Source organism: Branchiostoma belcheri, unplaced genomic scaffold (genome assembly GCF_001625305.1).
Source record: "Branchiostoma belcheri isolate BF01 breed outbred unplaced genomic scaffold, Haploidv18h27 scaffold52, whole genome shotgun sequence".
Classification (NCBI taxonomy): domain Eukaryota; kingdom Metazoa; phylum Chordata; class Leptocardii; order Amphioxiformes; family Branchiostomatidae; genus Branchiostoma; species Branchiostoma belcheri.
Genome location: NW_017804154.1, coordinates 931,199 through 949,821, shown reverse-complemented (window position 1 = coordinate 949,821; position 18,623 = coordinate 931,199). Strand labels below are relative to the sequence as shown.

The following is an 18,623-nucleotide window of genomic DNA, read 5'->3' as shown; positions in this document are numbered from 1 at the left end:
TTTCAATTGTTTTACTCTTTCATCCCAATTCAGTTGTACAAGAGTATCTTTACAATGTCCAAAGTAAACTCCTAAGGATTTAATAGGCTCTGAGGGCCACTCAATCCCTTCCAACTGTTTCTTTCTATCTTTCCATGGGCCTAGCCACAGTCCTTTTGTTTTTAATCTATTTAGTTTGAGACCTGTTACAATGTGAAAGTGATCAATACATCTTAACACTTCAATCAGTGATTCTTCACTAGATAGGAATAATGTAATATCATCCGCAACTTGACATAATTAATTTCGTTTCATCTATCATAATTCCTTCTACATTTTGTTACATTGTATAATATGAAACAGTATCTCAACAACAAATAAAAAAAGGAGAGCGCTAAGGGGGCAGCCTTGCTTGATACCACGTTTAATTTGAATAGTGGCTGTTCTCCATCCATTGTTTATTATTGATGCAATGCAGTCTGTGTAAATTGTTTTTACCCAGCTGATAAAGGTGGGTCCAAAGTTAACTATCAAGAACTTTAACCATAAAGTTGTGTTCAATGGTATCGAATGCTTTTTCGAAGTCTAAAAAAGGAATCATCCCAGGTTTATTCTTGTCATCGCAGTAATCTATGATATCATTTATTAATCTAACATTCTGACCGATGAAACGGCCTTTAATGTATGCCGTCTGGTCGTTGTTTATTAATTTATCAAGATGGGGTTTGATTCTGTTGGCCAATATAAATGCGAGTATTTTGTAATCAGTATTTAATAAGCTCAAAGGTCTCCAGTTATCTAAAGACTCAGGGTCTCCTTTCTTGAAAAGCAATCTTAGCAAGGCTTTTCTAAACGAACATGGCAGTTTTCCTTCATTGAGACCCATTGTAATAACATCATGGATCAGAGAGCTTATCTGAGGCCAGAATACTTTGTAAAATTCGCCAGGGAGACCATCAGATCCCGGTGATTTTCCATCTTTCATATTTCTAACAGCTGTCTCACACTCAAGTTCTGAGATTGGTTTTTCTACAGTTATCTTTCTCCTCTTCTGTAAGTGTTTAGGTAATGTTAATTTTCTCAAGATATTCATCAATTTCGTTATCTGCAATGTTTTTAGATGTATATAGAGTTTTATAAAAATTCCGACATTCTTTTAATATAGTAGGCTGATCTTGAATCTTTGAATTTTTTACTAGATAAGGCTGTTACACAATTTTGTGCTTGCTTTTTCTTTTCCAAATTTAAGAAATACTTGCTGGGTTTTTCCCCTTCTGTAATGTGGATGGTTTTTGCTCTGATCTGTTCTCCTTTTGCTCTATCTTCATAAATTTTTTCTAACTGTTTCTTTGTAGAGTCGTACTCTGCTAAAAGTTGGGTATCTAGATTTTCATTAATGTCTTTCTCAATTTCTTCCAATTTGGACAATAAGCTTTTTCCAGACTACTTCTTTCTTTTGCTTGTTGTTTTGACCAAGAAATGGAGAACTCCTTTATTTTATCTTGCACATTTCCCAGATTAGATCTGGCTTATTACTTTAAATTCCATTTTGGTATCAATTATGATTTTTCAACTTCTTGTTTATAAGTTGGGTCATTTAGGAGACTTACATTTAATTTCCAAATTCCGTTGCCTTTTGGTATTTTCTTAGTATACAGATCTATGAATACAGCATTATGATCACTTCTTATTCCAGGATAATGTCCAGCTTCAGAGACATTACTTCTACATGTGCTTGATACAAGCCAGTAATCAAGTCTGCTAGGCGACTGCTGGTGTTTTCCTTCTCCAAGAATATTTCTTAAGGCATGGATGTAGAAATCGGAAAATGTCAATTAGATCAAAAGAGCGACAGAAATCTTTCAATGGCTGATTTTTTTCAATGGTAGACCCACCTATTTTATCAAGGCTTGTATCAAATATGTCATTAAAATCTCCACCAACAAGCATTGGATAGAGATTCCAATCTTTCAGCCAATCCTGAATACCATACAGGAAATTACTTCTTTCTCTAGGATCATTGGGGGCATAAATACATAGTAAGGTGTATTTGTCCTTCTCATACATAAAATTTACAATAATTTTTCTTCCTTCATGGTCAATTTTGTGTTCTAGAATATCAAATGGTACTTTTGGGTTAAAAAGGATACTAACACCCTTACTATGATTTGTTCCATAAGAATGGATAGTCTTACCACCCCAGTGTTTGTCAATGCTTTGTTGTATATCACCTGTCAGGTAGGTTTCTTGTAAGAGGCATATATCTGCTTTTTTTTGTTTCAGCCACAGTAATGTTTGATTTCGTTTATTATAGTTTCTTAAACCTCTACAGTTAAAGGATATCAACTTCAATTTATCCATCCACATCTTTCAAGAGAGTTGGATGAACATTATTGAAGAGAGAGTTACCTGACATTTGACATACACAATATACACCTAGGTACAAGTAGGTTTTTTTCGTGACTTACTGCTTCCTTTTGTACCCTGCTTCTGTTTACTATAGGATTGTCTCTGCTCCTTAAGCCAGTTTTCTAGTGTGGGCTGTGTAGAGTCTGATAGCTCACACATTTCTGTAGGCTTGTCGTTTGTGGTGTCATCAGTCTTCTTTTGCTTTTTGTGTTCATCATTGTTCTTGTGGCTGTGACTCTTGCTTCTGCTTCTTGTGTTGTGTTGCACGATGCTTGGTGGAGCTGTTGGTTCTTCGCTGTCAGGAGATGTCCCTCTGTCCTGCTCGTCGCTGACACAGCTATTCTCATCCGACTGCTCATCTTCAGAATCCATGCCAAGGTTGCAAGCAGGATCACCACGCTTATGTCCAGGTTTTTTGCACTGAACACATACAACAGGTTTGTCGCATACACTCTTGTGATGCCCCGTTTCAAGACAGTTGCTGCATGTGAGTCTCTGCGTTTGGCTGGCTTCTTTCTGTTCCCTGTGATAGAATTCAGCCTGGAAAAGTCCTACGGACATCCTTCGTGGTAAAGGGGTAGAGGGTTTCTCTATGTACAGGAATCTTCTCCCTGTTAGGAAACGTGTTAACTTGCCGTCTTTGTTTCTTGCCCTTTCGTCGATGACCCGACTTGTGAGCTTGTAGCCACGTGAGCGTAGTGTTTTAGCTATTTCTTCGTTATCGTAAGACAACGGTATGTTACTCACTACAACTCTCGTCGATGCTGTGTCTGGTCGTACAACGTAGGGGTTTTTATGGAGCAGGCTTGCCTCTTGTCCTCGTAGCGTGATTGCGCCGGCTTGAAGAAGAGTCAGGCGTGCACCGACGGTTTGTGGATATAGCCGCCAAAAGGCATTTCCTCTTCCTTGCGGTTGTGCTCCTATGATCGAAATGGGGCCGGATACATCCTCAGCGGCTAGGCAGATTTCAAGACAGCTGAGTGGTGCATCCTCGGTGTTTATGGCGATGTCTGAGGTCTGCACAAACACAGGTTCCACTCTCCCGGATTCCTCCTGTCTCTGTTCGTGGGGAGGGGGGTTGCGTGGCGCCATGTTGGAACGTCACTGACTGAGTCTGGAAGACGTCGTCTCTACAGTTTCTCGGTGAAAACAGTGCACGAGGTGAAGTCACAATGTCCTTTGTATCACCAAGAGTCGATAGAAGGAGCAACAGTGTAAAAAATTGCTAAAAATGTCGCAAACAAATGATTTTCGAAGGTACGAAATTACGAGAGATTTAGAAGACGGCCATATTCAAGTGTGACAGGGTGTTACCGGAACCAATGAAAGCAGAATTTTCATCTCTGTGCATTTTAGTCATCTTTAAGGCGCAATATCTCAGTGGGCATATGGGCAGTGGCTTTGGTGAATGGTTTTACTGTGTTTTAAGAGAGGAACATCTACTGATTCAAAAACAAGCGTCGTTGGTTTGGGCCATACATAACGCGGGCCGTGACTGGGGGGTCTTTATGGGGGATTTTCGGGTTTTGGACTATACTTAATCGGGCAATGACTTCTCAGTACTGGGTACGTTAGGGACAATGTGGGCATGTCGATGTGTGGTAAGCATTAGACAATTATCGAAGAAGCTTTAATGAATTGGGGATGTTGATTTGGGCTCTATATGGGGGATATGGGGATACCTGTAAATGGAACTAGGCCAATTTTACACATTTTTATTGCTTTCTGTTAGTTGTAGATAGCAAGTAAGTTCCTTGGTAAATTATTATGTGCATTAACTTTTTGATAGATTATGAAAAGGCTCTGTATGGGGGTTATGAGGACTCCACGAATGGAGATGCCATTTAATATACATGCCACGTGAAAGTAATGGTACTTCGAGCATGCTGTCATTTCACTCAGAAAAAGGATAACAATAAACAATCGTTTGCTTAGACTAGTACTTGTACTTTTCTTCATCAATCTAGATCAGTAGATAGCCTGACTAAATCGCGCTCCTGGCGGCCGCCGCCCTAGGGGTGGGGGTCATTAACGTACAGCCGAGAGCTTGTATACACAGGCTAGATCAGTAGAGATATGCTGGTATGGACATTTACTACATAGTACACTGATGGTGTGTTACTATGCTTGACCATTTTTCATCATACCTAACCAAAAAACATTTTTTAACCTGTATAATATTAATAATGAAAGTTTATTGCAAATTCATGCCCGAGGGCTAATTGAAAGAACAGGATAACCAAAACAAACAGTAAAAATTATAATTAGTAATGCTAATGCTACTTTAGATATACATTTGTAGTTATTGTTGGTTTCTTTTCAATGGAGTATGAAATGGCTGACATTTTGCGAGATATATGAATTGGGAGGTGTTAATAGAAATGTAGTTTTTTGTAGGCTGGGAAGGTAAATAAAGCTAGGTAACATTTTGGTGACCATTTAAAATAACTTATCTCTTTCAGTGCTAAAATTAATGAGGGCAATGACGAATAAAGTGCATTTCATCCTCCACTGCATTTCCTGTGCAATATTTACACATGCTGAACTGTTAACAGACAATTGTTTGTATCTAAACTTTTCTATTTCTAATTTATGTGCGCTAACTCTAAGCTTACATATGGCTGATCTAACATCGAAGTCCTTGATGTGAAGATAACGTTCCATTGTGTATACAGGTTTCAGATGTCTATAAAATCTTAGCTTACCGACATCAACAGAGAGATTGTAAAGAAAGGTTTGAATATACATGTCAGAGAGTCTACTTCTAAGTAATGTACATATGTGTTGCTATCGAGGTCGACGTTGTCGTTATGCCAGATATATGAGAAACCACTGGTCAAGTATTTCTTTCACAGGGTGTAGCAGATTTTTCTTGTAACATATGTTTTGGGGATAGTACTGTAGAGCGTCAACTTGTAGGGGATGTGTATTAGCGTCTAGTTGTCTCAGTCTTAACCAATACTTGACTCGGCGTACAGATACGTCTGTGTCTAGCGAAAATCTACCGAGCTCTGCTTTCAGTGCATGCTCCGTTGTTAGCGTTTCTGTGTACACCATAAATGTTTTTACAGAGGCGATTATGGACAGTTTCAATAGGACAGTAGTCATTTGAAAAATCTTTTCCCCAGATTTTGCAACCACATAACATAATATTGATTTGATTCACATGTCAAAATCCTTAATAAAGATTTCTATGAGATTTGTGAGCGGATAAGAGATTTGATGCTAAAACAGCTTTGTGGGCTTTTAAAGCAAGTTGTTTCTTATCTAGTGAGAAACTGCCAGATGAGGACAACAGCAGACCTAGATAGCAGTACGACGTAGTAATTTCTATATTTTCTGAGCCAAGCAGGGATTTTGTATTTATGTATATGCGCCCTGTTTTGTTAAAAATTACAACTTTGGTCTTTTCAGGTTAACTTGGAGTTTCCATTTTGTACAGAAAGTGTTTAGTTTGTCAACGGCACATTGAAGTCCTTTCTCGGTTTCCGAGAAAATTACGACATCATCTCCATAGAGTAAGCAGGAAATGGATAAATTCTGTAGGGAGGGTGGAACGCATTCTGGACTATCTAACATCTTGACTAAATCATTTATGAACAGGTTGAAGAGAGTCGGACTAAGGTTACAGCCCTGCCTCACACCTTTGTCCGTGATGAAGGGTGGTGTTAGACCAGAGGAGGTTTTGATACATATTTGCGGGTTAGAATACATTGATTATATAAGACTGTAAAATTTGATGCCTACTCCCGAGGTGAGTAGACCTACTTTATGTTAATCATTAAACTTCCTTCGTATGTTCTACTGACAATCCATTCGCCTGCCGGAACTTCTAACTCGCTCGAAGAAGACAAAACTGGTTCCCATTATTTTGTACATTAATTGAAAAAAAAAATGAGATAACGCTAAATCAACGTATGATCAGATATATTGTGCATGCTACGCAACAGTCCATCGGCACATCGCAGGTTGGTAAAAGCAGCATACCTGTACTAACCCCTCATTATTCAAGAAACGCACATGTAACTACCAATAGCATTCATACATTGTTTTTGGCATGGTCGTGTTCATATATATATATATCTAGCCCTCTTCTTCTGGTCCTCCTTTTAGATTTAGTAAGTGTCAATATGTACAACTTAGCTCAGAGGTCTGCTTCATTTGGCACCTGCAATTAACGGAATCTCCATTTCTGGAGTCCTCATAACCCCCATGTAGATCCTTTTGATATCTACCACAAATTTGATGTACACAATATTTTAGTAAGGAACTTATTTGCTATCTACAGCTAAGAGAAGAACAATAAAATGTGTAAAATTAGCCTAGTTCCATTTACAGGTATCCCCATATCCCCCATATAGAGCCCAAATCAACATCCCCAATTCATTAAAGCTTCTTCGATAATTGTCTAATGCTTACCACACATCGACATGCCCACATTGTCCCTAACGTACCCAGTACTGAGAAGTCATTGCCCGATTAAGTATAGTCCAAAACCCGAAAATCCCCCATAAAGACCCCCCCCCCCCACAGTCACGGCCCGCGTTATGTATGGCCGAAACCAACGACGCTTGTTTTTGAATCAGTAGATGTTCCTCTCTTAAAACACAGTAAAACCATTCACCAAAGCCACTGCCCATATGAGATAATGCGCCTTAAAGATGACTAAAATGCACAGAGATGAAAATTCTGCTTTCATTGGTTCCGGTAACCCCCCCGTCACACCCTCTTAACTTCAAGGTGTCCTCTTGAACTTTGGGTCTGTAAATCTAGAAAAGCTATGCTATGTGGTAATATAAACTTTTTATCCATATCTTTATCAGAATCATCAGTGCAGCCATCGCAAGTTCAGTAATTTTCAGCCATAAATTACCTGATTTCGGAGGCTCTCGGAGGGGGGTCCCAGATCTCCATAACGAAAAATATCTGGAGGGTTTTAAATATATGGCTGTTCATAGTTCCCCATACCTATCTCACATACAAAGTTTGAGTCGATTTGGCCGACCCCCATCTTCCGACCTCTGCCTGGTTTTCTCGTGCAATGACTCTTAAGGCCACACCAAGTAAATTTTATGGATGACGTCCTTTGGAGACCCTAAATCTAATGCGAGAGGGCGAAAAAAAAAACAAGAAGGGCCCTAAAAAACAATATGCCTAGATTAGAAATATACTAAGAGACGACAAATGTTAGGACACAAATTGAATTAGGTGACACAGTGTAACAAGCAAGAAGTATTTTATTCATCATCAAAACAGCAATAAGTCAGGTGGAACAGCAGTTGTCTTTCTGTCCTGTTTCTCTTTGGTCATAGTTACAGGAAGTGGAATTTCTTGGTTTTTTTTCTAGGAACAGGCCAAAATCAATGCGCGCGCGGACGTCATCCATAAAATTTACTTGGTGTGGCCTAAGATACGGAACATGGCGACCTCGGTGCTCTCACAGCACTCTCTTCGCGCTCCGATCAATTTCAGGTTGCATAGAGAGCGCAGTGAGAGCGTCCTAGTGAAAATGGGGGTCTTACACCCTTGATGTCATAATCTAAATACGATGTAGAATGTACAAGGATGACTTTGAAAAAAAATAAAGCAAACAAAACGCACAAATTTTCGTTCTATATTTCCGTAATTCGTTCAGTGAGCTATGAATTCGTTTGTCGCCCTTAAACGTTGCTGGCATTTGAGTTTTTGTCGCACAGAGAGCGCAGAGATGTCTCTCCGCGCTCCCACAATTTCAGGTCGCAAAGAGAGCGCAGTGAGAGCGCCTTGTAGATATGGGGGCCAGCTTACACCCTTGATATCATAACTTAAATATGATGCAGAATGTACAAGAATGACTGTAAAAACAATAAAAGAAACAAAACGTACAAAATTTCGTTCTCTATTTCCGTTCCTCGTTGAGTGAGCTATCAATTCGTCACCCATAAAAAAAAAAGTTGCTGACATTTGAGTTTTTGGTCGCGCAGAGAGGTCGCCGTAGAGTTCCACTTGAGCACGTTTTTCGGCGCTCTGGCCAATTTCAGAGCGCTGTGAGAGCGCCACTGTGGAATGGGGGCCTAAAAAGCTCCTGTTGTTTTTGGACAGGAGCGTCCTTGGGACTGGGAGTGCCAAATATCAAGTGCCTGAGAGTTCTACCCATAGCCGCGGTCCTTGTTGAGGGTGGGGTTGTACATTCTTTCATATATTGCGTCTCTATTAGAGCTCCTCTTTCGCACCAGCGGGTTTCGAGGTCTAAGATATCTGTGGACTCGTTTTCAGATGACGCTGCAGCAGTTTTGCCTCGCACAACTATGACGTCACTAGTGACAACTCAGACGGGAACGTCAGCTTCACACGGCCATTCAGGTAAGCAAGTCGTCAGAAAGCACTGCACCTGCGCAAAACTCATAATGTATACTGCATGGCACTGCGGCAGCACGTCTCAAATAAGGTTGTATTCACGTATATACTGTAAGGCCATGCTGATTTGATTATATGGATGGCACCCCTTGGGAACCCCAAAACTGATGCAAGCGTGCGAAAAAAAGTTTGGTAAAAAAAAAGTTGCCTTCATGATGAAATCTACGTGGTCATGAAAGTTGAACAAATGACACAGAGTATGGTAAGGCGAATAATCTACTCTTCAAATTCATCTCTTTACATTTTCGTCTTTTTCGTTTGATTTTGCCATTCTGCGACATTGGTATCGTTTTCCAATTTTTTTTTCGCAACTTATGGTATACATTTGCTCATTGTGCGATTTACAGTATGGTTGAAAACTTGCTTTTTTTGGAAACGGCCGAAAATTCATGCACGCGCGGATGTCATCCATACCCGTAATCAAATCAACATGGTCTAAGGTTAACATCCCGTCTGTGGTTTCCCAAATGTTATGTGAAAAAAGATATCGTCTGCAATATGCAACATTTTGATGCCACGCTGACCAAAAATCCAACGGAAGCCGTGAAAAATCAGGGTTCGCGCAGGCGCAGTAAGTTCTGCCGACGTGCTCACTGCGGTAACCGGCACCTCAGTTACGTCATCACCAGGGCGAGCCTAAATCATCGTCACAAGGCTACACTCTAACAGCAAGTAGCTTAAAAGTAGATCAGTAGTTAAGTGTAAAGCACTATACTGCCATCTCCCCAAAGGTCCCAGAAAAGTTCATCTCATTTCCTGCCATGAACATCCTGATACATGCGTATGTCTGTTAGGAGTCAGTAGGAAATGTCCATTGGAATCCAGAATGATGAAAAAAATATAATATTCACAAATATTTCACGGAGGTATGAAATCTTCAGTTTCTTCGTTTCCAGGTGACCTGAAGAAAATCACCTTGCCCGTTCCACGCAGCGCCAACAACTACGCCAGGCTGATGACGACATTGCCCCAGGACTTGACGAGTTTTACTTTATGTCTGCACATGCGCACCGACATGGGTTCCAACACAGATGCGAGTTTGTTCAGCTATGCTGTGGGAAGTGGCGTACATGCTAACGAACTACTTCTTTACAAAGATCGTCTACGTAGAGGCCATTTTCAAGTAAGTTCTCGTTCGATACTAAACCTTTGGCATCATAGTCCTTACTCAGGCGTGTCTAAACATTCCATTACTTCCGGGTAAGTAAGCAGAGTATTGGTTTAGATGTCTGAGCTGTTCTGTTTGGCTGGGCTGGAGAAGATTGACAGGCAGAATGACAGGTGGCCAAAAGGCCAAGCTTAGGAAATAGGGTTAGGTTGAAGGTCACGAAAAGCCAAATATTGCTTCCTGGAAGTCTGAAATCTCCAATCTCTTGTTTCTGTTTTGTTAATTTATTTTATATGCCAATATAAAGTCTCATGTCGCAATTTTAAGAAAACCGTCAATGTCGTTGAAACATTCATATACATATTTTTCCAGTTATACATTCAAAATATCCATGCTGAATTGGGTGACTTGCCCGTTTGGGACAGCGAGTGGCACGCAATATGTGCCACTTGGCGCAGCGGGGATGGAGCATGGCAGGTCTACACTGACGGCGTGCTTCAGGCTACAGGCTCGAGGCTTAATGTAGGAGGGAAAGTCCGCAGGGGCGGTACATGGATCCTCGCCCAGGACCAAGACACAGTTACGGGAGGATTCACAGAGTCTCAAGCGTTCAGTGGAGAACTATCGCAGGTGAACCTTTGGGACCGTGTGCTGTCTGCAGATGAAATCGGAACAAACTGGTCAGTGTTCTGTAATTACCATGGTAACGTGATTGACTGGGCAACCACTAACGTAACGGTGTCCGGACAGGCCAGTAGTGATCTCTATCGCTGCGGTAAGTACAGCAAACTTATTATCTTCGCCAAGAATGTTATATAGACCCACGGGCCTTTATCTGTCCTACGACGTTCGACGGATCTTAATGATACTTAGTCCGTTATTAGGTTGTGGCCAAAAACTGAAATAGATTTTGGGCTGCCCGGTGGCTCTCTACGGTACTGCAATGGTACTTCCGGTTTACTAATAGATACTAATAATCTCCATGATATCTTGTTTTGGTCATTCAGGAGTTTCCCATCCCCAGGATGCATTGCGAAAGCAGGGGTCTAAACCTTATTTGCATAGGACAGGAAGGCATTGGAATGATCCTGGTGACGTTAAGACAGCTTGCTTTTCACTGTGTTTTGCGGTGTTGGGTCATTTTATGCTCAACATTAATTAAATTACTATGGGTCGAATATGACAAAAAACAGAGAATGAAGGTTTTTTTGTTCTTTTCAACATGGAACATGTGGTTTGTAACGTTACAGCACCAGTATAGCTTTACCACTATAACGTTACAAACCACATATTCCAAAATAATTGAAAATTGAAAAGAACAAAAATGTTCATTCTCTACTTGTTAGATTCAACCCATAGTAATTTAATCAACGTTGAGCATAAAATGCCCCAACACCGCAAAACACACTGGAAAACAAGCTGTTTAACGTCACCAGGATCATTCCAATGCCTTCCTGTCCTATGCAAATATTTAGCAATGCATTCTGGGAATGGGAAACTCGTGAATGCCATGGTCGCGGTGGCTTTTGGGTGTTAAATAGTTGATGTGCTTGGGGAAGAGTGACATTTTGAGCCTCCTAGCAAAATCTTTGAAGATACAGATACAAGATACAAGATACAAGATACAAGATGTCTTTATTCGCTTATTCGCAGTGTGAAAAACACTGAATTTAAAAACGAATTTACATATACTAAAATCTTAATTAGATAAAAACAGTTGCAGTGGCTAAAATATTGACGTTTTAAAATAGATGCAGATTGAGTAATATAGGTGGCTATAGATATTTACAACAATTCAAGTTAAGATTTCATGTTGGACAAAGCTACAAAAGACAGGCAGCCCTGAAAGAGGAAAGCTCAAGGCTGGGTTGGTGGATGATCATTTTTGGTATGTAGGTAGCTCAAGTGTGATGCTTGACTTTATTAGATGACAATTACGCTTATTAGGATCTAATTTGCATAACTGATGTGGAAGTTCTATACACCTTCTGCACTTGATGATTGCACTACTAAAATGTGATATACGAGATGTAACTGATAACAATAGGAAAAGATATGAATTCTGCAAATGAAGGCATAAGTTTCGTAATCAATGAAACGATCTTACTGTACCAAAGTTGAATTTAGCCTAAATTCCATTGTGCAACACTAGGTTTAAAAGCTAAGCGAAGGTGAACATCGCTAGATATAACTTATGCAAATCAGAACCTCATTTGAATGATTGATGAGGAAATGCTAGAATGACCTTCTTTGTTAAAAATAGACTGCCAGTGGCCGACTCCAGTTGTTTGAGAGATGAATACGATCAACTGATATGATTTATGCAAATGAGGGCCTTGTTTGCATAGTCAATGAGAAACATTTATACTGCGTCAGTCGTAAAGGTTGAACATGATTGGCGAGGATATGAGGTCGTGAAACTCTTGAGATATTATACAGCGTCAACTAGGAGACTGTATTCTATGTCTAGCGATGAGCATTGGCAGTACTTCAAGCAAAGCCCAAATTATTTCTTTTCCAGTAGAACGTCCCCGTTCAACTATGGTGTCATCCGTGACCGAGCAGATTGAAACATCAACATCACAAGGATCTCCAGGTAACCGGTACCTCAGTTATGTCGTCACCTGGGCGAGCATAATCATTGTCATTTCTATGATGAACTGGTTTAGTTTAATGTGGAATCTACCACCAGGAATCTACAAAAGGCCACAACAACAAGCCTTCGGAAAGTATTTAGAACTATTTTTGTGAATTTGTTGAACAACCAAAGACATGGCATCTGATTTACTTTCAACAAGAGTGATAGTTTGTTCCAGCATGCCTAAAGTAGTTATACACCCAGTGACTGTGTGAAGTCACTTCCTCCCAGCTTGTTAGTGAATTTGTGTTTCCGTCTGTCCTGTCCTGACCATTCCACTTAGACGGCACTCTTACGGCGCTCTCTTTGCGACCTGAATTTGGCCAGAGCGCGGACAGAGCGCCAAGGTCGCAATGAGAGCGCCATGAGCGCCGTCACCGTTTCTAACCGGGTCATTCCATCGCCGTGAGAGCGCCAAGGACGGCGATGCAACAATGAGCGCCGTGAGAAAGCCGTGAGAGCGCCGTGAGAACGCCTTGAGAGCGCCGTGAGAGCGCGGAGCGAGCGCTATGTGAGCGCACAACGGCCCCAACGTTAATTTAGATACAGAACATGGCGACCTCGGTGCTCTCACAGCACTCTCTTCGCGCTCCGATCAATTTCAGGTCGCATAGAGAGCGCAGTGAGAGCGCAGTGACAGCGTCCTAGTGAAATTACACCTTACACCCTTGATGTCATAATCTAACTATGATGTAGAATGTACAAGAATGAAAAATATAAAGCAAACAAAACGTACAACATTTCGTTCTATATTTCCGTAATTCGTTCAGTGAGCTATGAATTCGTTTGTCGCCCTTAAACGTTGCTGGCATTTGAGTTTTTGTCGCGCAGAGAGCGCAGAAAGAGCTTCCACTTAAGCACGGCACTCTCTCCGCGCTCCCACAATTTCAGGTCGCAAAGAGAGCGCAGTTAGAGCCCTCAATCCCTTTCCGTAGAGCGTAATCGGCCGTTTTAATTCTAGGTAGAGCGTAGACGGACCACTCTAATTCAACGTAAATCGTAATTGGCGCATTTTGCGTACAGCGTATTTGCCATTTTAAATCTACGTAATGCGTTGTAACCACTTGGAAGTTATCGTAAAGCGTAATTGAGAGATTTCCGAATTCAGCGTAGAGCGTTGTCGGGACCCCCCCCCTCCCTTGCAGGCCCTCACTATATATATAGTTTAAGCATTTCGTGCCAAGCTACCTTTATACTGAATTTCAGGTCATTCGGTTTTCGTATTAGCGCATAGGAGCCAAAAATGTACAATAGCAATAACGTCCCATTTTACATAATTTTAAACACACGCCAAAAGCGCAAATGACGTTCTGTGGGATTGTATCCAAGGATCTCCCATGCCAAATTTCAGGTCATTTAGTTAAACATTATGGAACAGGAGCTAAAAATGTAACGTTACATTTTTGGTCCGGAAATAGCCTAAAAGCCATATTTTACACAACTTTGAAGTAGTGTATGTCAAAAGTGTAAATAACATTATTTGGTCTCTGTCCAAGGTGTTCCCATACCAAATTTTAGGTTATTCGAATTTAATATTAGGGCACAGGAGCCAAAATGTACATTATTTGTCCGAAAATAGCCCAAAACCCTATTTTATACAATTTTAAAGTGGCGTTTGTCAAAAGCTTGAATACCATTTTGTAGACATGTGTCCAAGGTATCCCCATACCAAATTTCAGGTCATTTAGGCTTAGTACCAGGGCTGTAAATGTATATTTTTGCCTGAAAATGGCAAAAAAAAACCCAACAAACAAAACAATTTTAAAGGCCTTTTTAAAACAAATGAAAAAAATCTGGGGGTACTCGTATATGCCAACTCTACCTCCATGCCACATTTCAGGTCATTTGCCCGAAAAATGTTGAATAATCCCTTTAAGAAATGGCAGGAGGAGGAGGAGAAGAAGAAGGAGAAACAGGAGAGAAAGCAATATGTCTTCACCACACCACGAAGTGGTCCTGCTGGCATTTTTACACCATTTTTCAATAATTTCATGTATTAATCAGGTCATAGGCCCATGACTTTTTTTGCCCTGCGGTGCATAGTTACTTCCGCATTCATTGCGTTTCTCTGCGGTGTGATGCGTTGCAGGAGAAATACCCCAAAATCGTACATATACAGGGTGCTATATAGATAGAACTCATAATATGATGTATTTTCTCCCGAGTAAATGCCTGGCCGTCTCGTTATAACGTTACATGTATTTTTTTTAAAAAGCTGTCCTATTTCAGCAACAATGAAAGATACTGCCATGGACGTCAATAGGCACTGTACTTTCTTTCTATTGAATCTTGCAGATTATGATTTTAAACTGTACATTTCTTGGTGACTACCAAACCACATTGTCATTGTCCCACATGTCTTCAACCTGTGTTAGTTGTACCAGGCGACTCACAGAAGATCATCTTCCCCGGTCCAAGAGGCATTGATGACTATGCCAGGATGGAGACCACGTTGTCTGAGGACTTAACCAGCTTTACCCTGTGTGTGCACATGCGCTCCAACATGGATTCCAATTGGAATGACATCAGCTTGGTCAGCTACGCAGTGTCACAACACAACAACGAGCTGCTCCTGTTTCTTAAGGATGGATTTATAGTAAGTATAGAATCGCTTTCGATATTAGGTTTCTGCTGACTATTGCTTGCTTATGCTGGATATGTATGTAAAGTGACCAATGTAAAAGGATTTGTAAGTGTGTCCTGCTGATAGTTTAGATAGAGCTATTCCGACTTTCTCCTTGTATCCAAAGTCGATCTAGCACAAGAGTGTATTTAATCATGAAAAATGAAATTGTGACTAGAATGGAAGACAAATAAAACGACCTAAATAAAACAATTTGAAAAGTAGCAAGAGTCCCCCAAGAAGTCAATAACCTTTGTCAGGGCTGGTGAGAGTGCGAAGCGGAAAACACACTTCTGGTGGGCTCCTTTCCACTGCGAGAGACTGGCAGCTCCAAGTAGACTTAGTCAAACAACTTAAGTTTCCAAACCACATAGCTGCCACGTCACTGCGCCCAGACGCCTCAAAACAGGTGATCATGCTGGAATTGACTGTGCCTTGGGAAAGTAGGATAGTTGAAGCTCATGAGCGGAAAAGAGCAAAGTACGCAGAACTAGTAGTAGAGAGTCAGAAGAGGGGTTGGAGGGCCCAGTGTGCACCGGTAGAGGTTGGGTGTCGCGGTTTTGCTGGTCAGTCTTTGTCTAGAGCGCTAAAACTCCTTGGATTAAGAGGCCCACAGCTCAGGTCCGCAATCAGAGACATTTTTGAGGCAGCAGAAAGAGCCTCAAGATGGCTGTGGTTCCGTCGGGGGGATTCCTGGAAACAAGCTACTTGGACACAAGTCGGGGACTGATCACCTCGGCTGGGTCGCCTGGAGGAGGGTGTCTGATGTTGAAAGACTCGAAACACCCGATGATTCCAGGTACATCACTGACGATGTGTCCTTGTTGTTCAAGTGTATTCTAGAATGAAAGGCCTGCATGAAACAAAAGTGAGGAAAAAGCTAGTCGTATTTGCCCACTTTACCTCCATACGAAATTTCATGTGGAAAGTCATGAGGATAAAAAATGAAAAAAAAAAGAATCCATCTAACAAAATGGCAGGAGGAGACGACCATTGGAGAAATCAGATATGTTTCATCCATACCATCGTATAAACTGAAATATATATTTTGAAATCTTTTCGCTTATAATTCACCTCATGTCATTTTAAAAAATCAGTTATACATACAAAGCGGCATCCAAATGGCCCACCCACCAGTTTGGGACGGTGAGTGGCACACAGTCTGTACTACCTGGCGCAGCAACGATGGAGCCTGGCAGCTCTACGCTGACGGCGTGCTGACGGATTCGGGTTCCGGGTTTAAAGTGGGAGGAAGTGTGCGCACAGGCGGCACATGGATCCTCGGTCAGGATCAAGACGTAGTTGGGGGCCAATTCCAAGCACACCAGTCTTTCATTGGAGAACTGTCGGAAGTGAACCTCTGGGACCGCGTGCTGTCTCCAGCAGAAATAGCAGCGGACTGTAGTTACCATGGCAACGTGATTGACTGGGATACAACTAACATCACAGTCTTCGGACAGGCCAGCAGGGCTGAGTATCAATGCGGTAAGTAGTATATGCTCATTGTCTTCGTCAGAAGGACTATGAACTTGTCTCGCCGGAGTGTGGGGAACTGCGGATTTTGCGATATAACTCTGGAAGGCATGATTCGACGTCCATGATTTTTGGCAGGCAGATTACCGCTGTTAAGGCCGAAGTCAAGTACAAGTTTTGGCTTCGTGGGGGGTCCTTGCGTCACGTAGGTGCACCTTTTGTGTTTGTGGCTTGTTAGCAAGATAACTCAAGTATTTGTTAAATGTTGATTATAATTCTTGGTGTGGTGCTTACTATTGTCGGGACCAAGGTTAAGTTCGTTACTGAGCTTCGTGGGGGGTTTCGTTGTGACTACAGGGGGCATTTTGATGATTTTTCTTGTGAGCAGGATAACTTTTGTATGTGTTGATGGAAGTTAATGAAATTTGATAGGCATGTTACTGTGGTGGTCTCCAAGATTGAGTTCAAAGATGAAAGTCGTGGAGGTCGTTATGTCCCCGTAATAGGACCTTTTGTGTTTAGAAACCCCCCACCTACATCTGCTTGGAGACAGCCGACAGCTGGATATAGCCGGGGAACCCCATGATGTCAAATGACGTTACATTGAGGGATTGTACTATAAGTTCAGCAGGGGAGGATAGGTTGGACATATGTCAGGTTATTTTCTACGGCCACACCAAGTAATTGCTATGGATGACGTCCACTGGAGACCTTAAATTTAATGGTAAAGCGCAATAAAAATATGAAGGGCTGAAAAGGAGATGGAATTTGGAATATACTAACTGTAGAAATACAAATGTTATGACACAAGTCACACAAGTTGAATAAAAGAACGCAGTGTAACAAGAAACAAGTCTTCTATTCGTTATTAAGATAAATTAACAAAACAGCAGTAGTCGCCCTGTTCTGATTCTTCCCTTTATCACATCTTCTCTTATTATATTTTGCGACACTGTCGTGACACTTTCATCATAATACAGTAAGAAGAATTTCTTGTAAGTTTTTTTCCAGTAACAGTCCAAAATCAAATAACGTAGGGTGGGGGTCTAACACGGGTGACGGCGCGTCTGTAAAATCTGTGGCGAACCCTTTCAGGGTGTTCTGTAGCATAAAAAAGAGTACAGAGATCCTTTTGTACTTTAGACCAAATTGATTATTAAAACTAGAGTTCCACGATCTCATACCTTCGCCAAATGATGTTAGCTTTTATGATTAAGAAATTATATATTAGTCCCCCTAATTATGCAAATAGGATCCTCAATTGCATGAATTATATCTGTTGATCATATTCTCCACCAAAAGACAGTCTTATCTTAACAAAGAATGCCATGATGACATTTTCTCGTAAATTATGGAAATGAGGTCCTTATTTGAATAAGTTATGTTTAATTATGTTCACCTTAACTTAACTTTCAAACACCCCAAGTATAAAATTCCAGGCAGTTACCACTAAGCAATTATGATATTTTCTCATTAATTATGCAAATTAAGTCTTCATTTGCATAATCGATATCTGCCTGTGTTTCTCTCATTCTTAATAACATATGTCACAAGCTTGAACTTCCTATTATGGAATACAGCTGATAAATAGAATTTCCTCATTAATTATGCAAATTACATCCATATTTGCATAATTGTAATATCATTATGTCAAGTATCACTCAAGCTACCTACGTACCAAAAATCACGATGATCCATCAATCGGTTCTTGAGTTATCCCCCTTTAAACATTTGTCCATTAAACCCCCCTGCAGTTCTAGAGCAAGCAACTAGGGGGCTCAAACTCATGTCACTTTATCCCCAGCACAAGAGCTATCTACCATCTAAATTTCGTCACCCTAGCATGTCTGGATCATGAGATATCAAAACCGGAAGTTCTGCTGCAGTACCATGACAAGCCGCCAGGTGGCCCAAAATTTAATCATTTTGAGGTCTCATCAAGACCTACCCACCTACCAAGTATCAAGACAATCCATCAAGACCTTCTCAAGTTATCG

At 41.0% G+C, this 18,623-nt stretch overlaps 1 protein-coding gene across 1 annotated transcript in view; it reads left to right on the top strand.

Moving 5' to 3' along the window:
* The window catches only part of LOC109480658 (macrophage mannose receptor 1-like), a 27,873-nt gene that overhangs the window by 3,842 nt on the left and 5,408 nt on the right, over positions 1–18,623 (top strand). Inside the window, exons 3-5 of the mRNA XM_019782887.1 lie at positions 8,644–8,730; positions 9,681–9,907; positions 10,265–10,667. Of these exons, the coding sequence (XP_019638446.1) occupies positions 8,644–8,730; positions 9,681–9,907; positions 10,265–10,667 (717 nt within the window). The remainder of the gene's footprint in view (positions 1–8,643; positions 8,731–9,680; positions 9,908–10,264; positions 10,668–18,623) is intronic.